Source organism: Emydura macquarii, unplaced genomic scaffold (genome assembly GCF_026122565.2).
Source record: "Emydura macquarii macquarii isolate MOO-44397 ecotype Brisbane River unplaced genomic scaffold, CSIRO-AGI_Emac_v2 contig_1876, whole genome shotgun sequence".
In the NCBI taxonomy this organism is placed as follows: Eukaryota; Metazoa; Chordata; order Testudines; family Chelidae; genus Emydura; species Emydura macquarii.
The window spans coordinates 3,230,302-3,241,340 of NW_027132013.1; the positions used below are offsets into that span (position 1 = coordinate 3,230,302).

The following is an 11,039-nucleotide window of genomic DNA, read 5'->3' on the forward strand; positions in this document are numbered from 1 at the left end:
CAGTTGCACCATCAAATGAAATACCTTGGGTTGGGTTTTTTGTTTGTTTGTTTATAGAAATAAAAAAAATCAGAACTATAAATAATTTTGTGGCAATATATACAGACTTAAATAATTAATTTAAATATCTTACACCTACTCTTGCATAAAACTCTCCAGTAAAAGTGCACCATATTACAAGCGTGGCTTGTCTCTTCCCCTGTGCTGAGGTAGGTCTGAAGGAAGATATCTCATATTCTAGGAAGAAAATGTGTCACTGTCATTGTGGGAGACACTTTGTTGCCTTTCTTTGTTCTTCCATTTTTGCTCAGAGCTATGTACATGCCAGGATAAATTCTGGACTCATAAGCATTGTAGTTGTTCGGCAGGAGAATCTCTTTGAATTTACACTCATCATTGAAATGGGTCTGAAATGCAAAAGATGAGGAAGGGGAAGAGAAATATTAAATATCAGGTGTGGAAATATTATTACCAACAGGTGTAGACCTAATGAAGGGAAATGCACAGCTGATTTTTTCCCCCTAGTGATCTTTTAAAGTGATCATCCCATTGAGCCTCCAGATGACCCATCAGAAACCATGGATTCATTAGGGGTTTTAAAATTCAGATCAATCAGATATGTCTGAAGGGGCTAAGAGCATCTGGCAGTTTGTATATACTGTGGAAGTGTGACACATTTTAACACAGCTGGCAATGCAGCTGTAAAGATTTAGGGCCAAATTCTGTTGGCTTGCTCATGAAGATCTATTCAGCGGGACTTTTCCCATTAGCAAAGACCAGGATTTTGAATTTCAGTCCTTACACTGAAGTCAGTGGGAGTTTTGAAGTGCAGAATATAACCTTCATTTAAGTCATCTTATTTAAATAATAGGCGCATTGATCTTTCTGATATTAGATAGATTACATTTAATAGATACAAAAACTCTTAGCTTCCAAAAACATTAGCTGCACCTCCAACAATACATTGCCTCGGATATTTCAGAGCTCAGAAGCCCTAAATATTGGCAAATTGTTTTGATGGGAAGGAGAGAGGCATTTGAAAAGCACCTAGAACATTTCAGAACTGACAGTATTTCCTCCTTCAATCTTGGTCTTGAAAAGAGATTTGGATCTGTTGATGCTAACAGGCCAAGAAAGCAAACAGAGTTGAAGGTAAGGTAGGAGCATTCTTTCTTTGCAGGTGAAATAATTTCCTATGCAAATATAAAGGAAGTCAGGTGCATTTCCTGGATACAGATACTAACACAGTCTTGGGCTGGCATTGGTAGGTACTAAAGTAACTCATGGGATTATCTCTGTTATTATTAATTTGAAGCACTAGTTTTTGTAAGACAGGGCTCAATCTGCCGGAGTTAAGCCCGCAGTGGAGAAACACTGGGGATTAGAACACCCATGGCACACAATGCAGCCAAGACTCCTGCTTAATGTCTCCATTAGAGATGATGCCCAGAGGAGGTGTTGTACTTTGAAGGCCTGATACTGCTTCGATTGGGGTCATTGGCAAAACAGCCTCTTGATTGCTCTGGTGCAGGATCAGGCCCTAAGTGAGTTACATTGGACATTCGCATCCTCATTCAGGCAAAACGCGTCCATTCACTTTAATTAGAGCTTTGCTGGAGTTAGAGGTGCAGGATTGGGCCCTTGTGTGACCAAAACTCCTTCAAAATGAATGCGGAGAGACACAAAACAGAAAAGTCATTGACAGAGAAGTCAGTCAGAAAGCAGAATTCTACATACAGTATCACGGGGCTGAAATGATGCGGCCCACAGTAACTTATACAAAGGGGAAGGCAACCAGCAGAGGGAAAGTTCTAAGTGACCCAAAAGAAGACTTGTATTGTTATTTTTAGCATCAAGCGGGTTTAAAAAATGAAATCCTCTCCACTATTTGTTCCCGAGATCCCACGTAAAAACCCAAGACATACTCTCAGTCTGTCCTAAGAGATCAAATTTGTTTTGAAAGAGAGGCACAGCCCCGGTGATGACTGTCTATCACCAGAGCAGAGTATCAGTTCTGTAGCATTTAACAGTGATCACTGTCAGGAATTGATTTGTCGTGTCATAAAAGATTACAAAAAAAAAACCCAACACGTGGGACTGGTCACAAATTAAAGTTCCCTCGGAGAAACTGAGCAGGTAAATATGCCTGATTTAAACTGTTCCTATTTGGAGAGCTTTTAAAAATTATTATTTTATTTTTATCCAGACTAAGTTGTGGTTTTGCCCAACAAGGTGCTCACTGTGTTTGCAGACAAACTTGACAGCATGGGTGGTCCCTGGTTGAGTGACTTTATTTTACACCAGGGAGGATAGTAAGTACATCTAGTGGCTAGAAATGCAAAGACTGGAATTTAGATCAAAGGCACGACTCCAGTAACATCTCTGCACAGTACACCTTCCATTGACAGTAAAACAAAGAGTGCTTCAAAAATGTCATGACTTTGGGGAGCAATGCATTGTAGGATTGGGGCTCGAGCAATTTAAATCCAAAACACCACAGGCGCTTTTCATCACCGATTGATATGGTCATCTAGCCAGACAGTCACTCAGTATCTCATTTGCTACTTACAGATCCATAGAGCTTGCCTTTGCTATTCATGGCTACGAAGAGTCCGCTTTTAACACCAAATAGGCTCACCACTCCTCTTTCCACTGGAGAAATTTCAAGCAGACCTATGGTGAATAAACCATGCATATGGAATTATACAGAATATAGATACATATATTTCAAGAATGTATGATAACCTTATTATAGGTTCATTTAACACATGTCCAGGGCCGATATCAAACCTCCCCTCCCAGGTAAGGCTAAATCATGATTATTTACTTAACGTCACCCAAATGCTTCTGTATGGGACTTCACAGTTACTTTCTTGAGGGAACAGTTTTAAAACGTTTCAAGATTATGATGTGTGTCAGGTTTCCCTCTGGGCTTGAAAGACTGAAACCTGCTCCCATTCAGTGGCTAGATAAAGTCTAATGAAACAGCTCTTTTAAAAAACAAAACAAAACGATGTTTTAAACGGTAGCTAGGACTCTTCCTCATTGTCCAGTTTAAAATAAGTAACAATAAGTTTGTGGCAAATCAAACGTTTGTCATCATGCTCTCTATAACCCCAAATCCTATTGTTTCAGTTGGGTATCAGATAAAGTCATGGGGCCATGGGGTTAAGTCACCAACAAATGCTTTTCTATTGGACTAACCTAACGTTGGAGAGCGGCTTTTGGCTTAGGAATCCCAGTTTACTGTTTGGAAACCTGGGAGTGGGGAACGAACACCCTGCGTGCCGTGGTGCTGAGCATCCAGATGCTGACGTGGGCAGAACACCTGATTCTTTTCGACAGCAGGAAAAATATTGCTTTAAGCAATTCTATCCATGCACAGTCGCCTCCTCCATAAATCGCTCGCAGGGAAGCAATCAGAGCCCTGCAGTGCTATTATTTTTTTAAAGCCAGTCCTTGGGGGCGGGGGGAAAGGACATGAACAAAAAGATTTCCCCTGATTGATTTCCAATGCTCATGCCACTTAAGCATACATATGTCGACTTTCAAACTCAAGGCTCTGGGACTGCTGGCTAAGCACTTTTTTTTTTGCTAGTAACTCGGTGTCTTCAGCAGGATCAATGCCACTGGTCTGAGGGACTTGATAACCCGATTCAAACCGGATCTTAAGGAAGTCAGTCCCCACGCAGCTTGAGTTTGACCATGCATTCTTAGCGCTTACTTTCAGCTGACTTTGGAAAGCTTTCTATAAGCCGATCACAATACCTAGGTAACCAGCTGCAATAATAATTTTCCCCTCTAAAGGGGCCCTGGTGTTTTTCTGTACAGGAGGCTCTAATATACAAAGTGCAAAACACGCTGGGAAAAGCGAATCTAGTTTCCCAACCGGGCACCAAGAAGGAAAACTGCCAATACAACCCATTGCCCCGTAGCTGATTTTCTCTCTCCCCCACTTCCCCCTCCCCCCGTACACACTTTCACACCTTTTGCAAAAACAACAGAGCCCTACAATTCTTCGTTTTGTCCCTCTAAGAAGGGGAGCTGAGGGAGCCACCAGCCCAGGCTGAAATGTAAGGGAACAGGTGAGACGCACTTCGAGGTGCCAAAGCCCCCGGTCATAAATCCACTCGTGAAACTGACAAGGTGAGGGAAAGGCAAAAAGAAGCGACTTACTGTATCGATTTTCGTTGTGAATCCCGTTGATTCTGCCGTCTGGCAAGACTTGGATGTGAAACCCGATGCCTACGTTGCAGTAGAGACGTCGCAGCCTCTTGATGCCCAGCAGATAGTCACCGTCCCGGCTGATCTCTTTCCTCTCCCCCGGGAGCCTGGCCATGGAGCGAGAGAAGAGAGTCTCCCACCGCCACTCCAGGGTGTCGTTGTGCTGGGCAGAGAAAGGGACGCCGCGCACCACCCAAGGCGAAACCAGTCCCAGGAGCAAGACTGGCAAGAAGGCCGAGGGGAGAGTCATCCTGATCAACATAGGCAGCACACGTGGTTAGAAGGGAGTCAATTGCTCTAAAAATACACTCGCCTCCGAGCTCCCACTTTATACTTAGATCAAAGAAAAAAGGGAGAAGAAGTAGCAAAGGAGGGATCCTAGCAGTCACCAAAGGAACTGTGGTTTCCCTGGTCAGGTTGCATGGAGAAGAAATCCTGTGAGCAAGGGGAGAAAAAGCCGGGGGATCGACTCAGCTGAATCTTATTCTGAACTTGATCTCAACTCCAGAAGTCTTGTCTGAAGTGTTGATCTTCTTCTATAGCTGCTCAGCCATAGCGCTTTAGCCCTAGCCACGATATTTATATATCCATGTGCGTTGGTACCTATTACATCACCACCTACTGCTCTTTGCTGCAGCGTTCAATCCAGTTTAACAGAAGTCAAATTATCACCCCTAGATGCTAAACAACTTCGAATCGTGTCTTCAGGGGAGAGGGAGAGGCACATTTTTTTAAACTGGCAGGAAAGGCCAACTTTAAAAAAGAAAATGTCACATTTTGCGTTCATCACATGCAGCTTTTCTTTTTCTTTTTCTTTCTTTCTTTCTTTCTTTCTTTCTTTCTTTCTTTCTTTCTTTCTTCTTACAAATGCTAATGCAGGACACAAAAATCAAAGAATGCTCAACACGCTTCCCCCCCAGCACAATGTCTGACTTTGTGGAAATCTGTGGAATTTCGGCTTTTGCTGTATCCAGGCGACATGGTTTACAGTTTGCTGGATGCAAAAAAATTCCCTTCATTAAAAGCCAAAATAGTTGTTGCATGGGAGGTTTAAGAAATGAAAAATAAAAAACCTGGGAGGGGGTGAGAGGAAGCATTTATCAAACCAAAGAGCGAAAGTCTTTAATAAAGAGGAAATCATTTAAAGAGGCAAAGGACATTCACAAGTAAAACTAACTTTTCGGATTCTAAGTGTCCCTTTAAGAAATCGGAATATATTGCATTACTTCAGAGTTTTGGGCAATGCAGAATTCAAAACTGGTCACACCTATTGAGTGGTATTTTAGGGATGCATCTGATTTCTAATCTATGTATGTTACACACTCATTTAAGTATTGAAGTGTTGTCTTAATGATACAGTTGATTTCTGATCTTTGAATGGTATATAGTCACTCCTTGGAATAATTTCCCTGCATATAATATTAATACAATATTCAAAATGAGTGGAGCAGGAGGTTTGAATTCATAAACCTATAATTGCTTTAATAAGAGCAAGTCACAAATGCTCTGTTACCTGCCTTAGCCTCATCATAGGTCTTTCTCGAGATGTCTTCCGAAACAAACAGGTGGGAGGATGTCAGAACAATTTTGGATGGTCCTGAATTAATATGCAACAGAAAAAAAAAAGTTGTTTGTGACTCAGCTCTTTTATAGCCCCGAGGACAGTTTAGTCTTTTTCACGCCAGCGAGCACTCCTGCTGTTCCAGCAAGAGATGCGAGAGGAAAGCTAATTGCCCCGAGCCAGATGACAGCTCACCTAGGTGCGAAAATCTCTGACCTTCGCTAAACCTAAGCAAACGTTAGATGATGTCCTTTTTTCCTCTTGTGAGGTGCACACATATTATTGTGTGTGTGGCATATCCCAGCCAAGTCCTTTCTCTCTCCTTTTCCCTCGGGGTTGTCAGGAGAGGTCTTTAGGGAGACAAGGTGCGTGAGGTAAAGATAATTACCTCACCCACCTTGTCTCTCTAATATCCTGGGACCGATAGGGCTTCAATAATACTGCAAACAGGAGAGATCTTGTTGAAAGGGTGCAGCTTGGTCCTCAAAAGTGAGAAACCCATTGGAGTGCGGTGGTGATTGTGTCAAACAAGCAACAGCGTGTGTGTGTGTGTGTGTGCGTGCATGTGGTACAACTTACATTTCTGACCCATGGGATCTTTAAAAGTAAGGTGCCTGATCCGATGCCGTTAAAGTCAAATGGAAAGGCTTCTGTTAATTTCAGTGGGCTTTTGGATCAGGCCTATTAGCCATCCTGGGCCAGATTCTGATACTCTTATTCCTGTTGAACAATACCCTACTGTAGGAGCCCTCCTATCCCATTGAAGCCAACGGTATTATTTATGGACTAAAGTAACTACTTCATGAATGAGGGCATCATTCCTTAGTCCTGAAGGGAAAACTGGAACTCACCTATCTGGTTAACAAATATCCCATCCCTTATTGCCCTTTCCTGTGCAGTCCAGCCTCTTCTTACATGAAATTCCTTTGAAAAGGAAGAGCCTAACATGATTGGAGGTATTTGCTGCTTTTAAAATACAGCTATGGATGAAACTCACCATCAGAATAAAAAGGCCCAGGAGAAGTTATTCCTTCTAACAGAGCTATGCAGTTATACAGGTAGTCCGTAGTCTAATGCCTATTCAGGCAACATGGGCAACAGGCAGAGTAGTCTAATGGTTAGAGTTGGTGTGTAAAAGTCTGGCCTCCTGGTCCTCTTCCTCATAGCATTGATTTATTTTATTACTTTGGGAAGTCCCAGTCTCTCTATGCCTCACTTTACCTACCTATCTTTAAAAAGGGTATAACAATATTTACTTAAACTCTAAGGGTATTTTATGACTTTAATTAATGTGTAAATACTTAACTTATCAGATATTGTTAATGAATGTTTGTAAAGTTCTTTGAAGATGCTAGAGTGTTAATTATTGTTATTGTTTTCTTCTTATTAATGTTTGTTGTTTTATTATAGGAATATATAGAGGCTTCAGGCAGGCCAGGATCCCATTGTGTAAAGCACTGTGCAAGCAGAGTGAATGACAATCCCTGATCTAAGGAGCTTACAGTCTAAGGCCCCGGTTCTACAAACATGCAAGCACATGCTGCACTTTAGGTACCCACTAAAAATTAAGGTTAAGAATGTGCATATGTTTTTGCAGGATAAGGGCCTAAAAGATTGAAAAGTGCTTTGAGACAGTTATGTGACAGTTGCCATAGAATTGCCAAGTTTACATATATAGGATGTTCTCACAAGTTCATTCATAAATGAATAAAATAAATGAATTCATAAATGAACAAAAATAAAAAATGAATAAATGAATAAAGTCCTTTTGGGTAACAAAAATGACATGCTGAGATTTGTGTTTGTTTGTGATTTGCTATTTATGTATTTAGGTGCTGTTTTAACTATGAAAAATGCCTCGACCTGAACTTTTGGTGTCATGACAATTAATAATTAATAATTAATTATTACATTCATAATTTGTATGGGCAACATGACACAATACAATAATTTATTTTGCCATCAATAAATGCCATTCAACTTCTATTTAACCCCCTATATTCCAAGCCCTCTGCCAAAGCCCCGCCTAACAGATAAGTATGTAGAAATTTGCCATTTCTCAAAGAACCAGATTCTCAGCTGGTTTAAATCAGCGTAGTGCTACTGACATCAATGGAACTATGTGGATTTACCCCAAGGGAGGATCTGGCCCCCAGTTTACATGTCTTTTACAGCAAAATACAAATTTCTACTTAGAAAATGTATCCGCTTCTATTGTCATGAAGATGTTATGGGAAAACAAAAATTGTTTGTTTTTTTTATTTTGAGAAGCTTTTTATGCAGCTGTAAAATTCAAGAGCCTTGAGAAAAATAATCTGAGTGAAGAATTGGTTTATTTCAGTCCCTCAGTGTTGAATTGAGTCATTGATCTCTCATTCTTTCCCTCCCCTCCCCCCATCTCTCCTGCAACTATCTATTTTGATGCCTTGATCTATCCTTAAGGAAAGACAGTTCTTGTTATTTTTAGCACTTATAGCCCCCAACTGAAATGGGGGTCCCATTGTAATAGATGCTGTATATACACATAAGTAGGAGATAATCTCTGCCCCAAAGAGACAGACAAAGAGATGAACAAAGAAAGTATTACTCCCATTTTACAGATGTGGAAATGAGGTGCAGAGAGATTGAAAGATTTGCCCAAGGTCACCCAGAAAGTCTGTGGCAAAACCAGGAAGGGAACTCTTATCTTTTGCATCCCAATCCAATGCCTTAATTACAAGATCATCCTTCTATCCTATGGGCATCTGCAAGATACTAGCAGTTCTAAGTGCCCTCAACTTTTTGGCAGATGAATGGGAGCTGAGAGTGTTCAGTGCGTCCAGAAGTTGTTCAGCATCTTCCACAATCAAATCCTATATCACTTCCATACATCCATTGGGCCTTATGTGATATAAACATTTATAGTGATATTTTACATTTAAATGGTGGGGTTTAATTTAATTTAATTTTTCATCCCTGTCTCTGGCTCTCTCCCTTAGAAATGCACCTGAAGGTCACAACTCAGATCCAAGTCTGGATTCCAGACTCCCCAAAGTTTAAGGTGTTAGAGTAAGAGGGCATTCATAAAATTCAGATCCATGCCTCCCATTCATATTCAAAACATAACCCATTTTGAGGGATTAGATCCATCTCCAATGCATAAACTATGTCTACACAGAGATCGCTGTATGTATACTCGTATATAATATATATTCTGCACCTACAGAGGATCACAAGAAAGAAAGAAAGGTTATGTCTATACTTCGAGTAGACATATGTGACCTAGCTTTAATCTAGCAAGCTCAGGTCTTGGCTCAGTGAAGCTGCAGCAACGTATACTTCAGCGCAGGCTGTTCAAGCCCACCCAGAGCTCTGAGGAATTACTCACATGGCTAGACTGCACTGAAACCCAGGCTGCTGTAGCTAGATTAAGGCTAGCTCAGGTCTGTCTACACAAGTGACAATCACACCCTGTGACTGTAGGATAGACATATGCAGGCCTGTCAAGAGAAATTTGGGGCTCTGGTGCATCATGTTCGCTGGGGCTCCCCCTTTCATTTCATGTTATTTACAAAGATGTTACAGATGTTTTGGGGTCCCCCCGAGCATGGAGCCCCATTACAATTATCCCTCCTTTCTTCATCTCTCATCAGTCCTGGACATAACCAAAGAAAGAAAGAATCTGGCATAACTTCATTGACTTCACTGAAGTTATTCTGGATTTACACTGGTGTAACAGCAAACCAAATTTGGCCCTGTGCGTCTATATAGATAAGGAGAGAGGATGAACCAGTTTTTAAAATCCTTTTATTTATTTATTAACCCTGCTAAACAGATGTAAATGAGCCCAAAAGATAGATCTCCTGAGCTCTGCTACTGAAGGAAAACATTGTACCGAGACTCTTTTGATCTGGATGGACAGGGAATGGACTGGAGGGGCCATGGGGATCGCACTTCTTAAAGTATATTGTTGGGAAAAGAAATCTCTTTCACCACGTTTGTATGTAACTGAATCAATGCAAACAAGCAGGTCTGTTCCTCACCTCCCTTTTGCAGATGGCCCTTTTAATTATTATTATTTTGGAGGACACTGCGCAAAGATCTGCTGAAGAGACTCGCCTGACAAAGTTTTCTCACGTTCACGTCTGGCTGACTCTCTATGTCAAAGAGGACAGTAGTCCTGGGAGAGGAGGTTGGGTCGGAATGCAGGGCAATGCTGGGGCCCAACCCAGAATGGCTGGAGTGTCGCTGGGAGACCCTCCCTATCCAGTTCTCTTGGAGTTGCTCTACACACACACGCTAGCTGGCCATGTGCACACAAGCCATGGTTTGCTGCCCCCTTCTTTTTTTTGCTTGCAGCTGGTCTATTTGATCTCTGTGTGCCATGATTGCTTGCTGTTGTAAGCATCTTGCCCTGATCAAAATCTTATTATCTTGGGGGTGGGAGGGTGATGTGGTGTCATATGTTGGAAAAAGCAGTGGAGTATAGCAGTAGCCAGCTACAATAGGGTACTGGACAAATACCAAAGACAGCAATAATATGGATCAAATGTGTGTGGATACCCAAAGGGCTCAATGAAAAGTCTGTGTCATTTTATTTGTAATGCATATGGACTTTTTCAACATCTATTATCTCCTTCTGTTGCTTTATCTCTGGCACAACTGGATTTGTTCAGTAAAACACCTCTTTATAAAGCGCTGATTAACATTACTGTAGGGGACTAGATTGTGTGCATCTGCATGGTTTGTCTGTTTCTCTAGTGGCTCTGATGCTGCAGTTTATACGTATCTCTGGATACCGTGTTGCTCATATTTACCTCCCTTGCTTCAAAATGATGTCATGATGTAGTGATCTTGATCTGTTACCTGATGTTTTAGCTGCTTCAGTGCTTCCTCCTAGAACCATGAAAATTTGAATGGCCATTAATTGCATTCAGTTTCATTGCATCTTTTTCTTTCAGCTTGTCAGCGTTTTGCTTGCTCATTTGCTTATTGTTTTTTGTGAGCCTTGTGATTAGCTGTCCTAGGCAACCCACTTAGCTCAGAGACTTAGGGTGGCTGGGAGGCAGTATTGTTGGCATCACTATAGCAGATGCTTTCAGCCAGCCAACCAGTCATGCCTTGGTTGGGGCATTTAGCTGCCACACTAGCCCCTGGCTGACTGGCTGACCTGGGACCAGCCCTCCTTATATACGAGAAAATGCACAAGGCCAAACTATTATATCTCCTGCCTCTCAGTTGCAGAAAGCTTCGTTTCTGCAGGCTACAGCTTTTC

At 41.6% G+C, this 11,039-nt stretch overlaps 1 protein-coding gene across 1 annotated transcript; it reads right to left on the minus strand.

The window, feature by feature from the left end:
* Positions 1-230: 230 nt before the first annotated feature.
* On the minus strand, positions 231-4,486 carry FGF4 (fibroblast growth factor 4). Its single transcript, XM_067558093.1, has 3 exons — positions 4,177-4,486; positions 2,570-2,673; positions 231-407 (listed from the first exon to the last, which is right to left on the minus strand). Exons 1-3 carry the CDS (start codon positions 4,484-4,486, stop codon positions 231-233), a joined length of 591 nt encoding a protein of 196 aa, XP_067414194.1.
* Positions 4,487-11,039: the final 6,553 nt, after the last annotated feature.

Bases quoted from the DNA above. Each gene is read 5' to 3' on its own strand.
- FGF4 (XM_067558093.1), bottom strand. From the start codon at position 4,486: ATGTTGATCAGGATGACTCTCCCCTCGGCCTTCTTGCCAGTCTTGCTC. The intron at 2,674-4,176 runs GTAAGTCGCTTC...TATTCACCATAG, and splicing joins TCACAACGAAAATCGATACA to GTCTGCTTGAAATTTCTCCA. The intron at 408-2,569 runs GTAAGTAGCAAA...TTTGCATTTCAG, and splicing joins AAGGCAAGCTCTATGGATCT to ACCCATTTCAATGATGAGTG.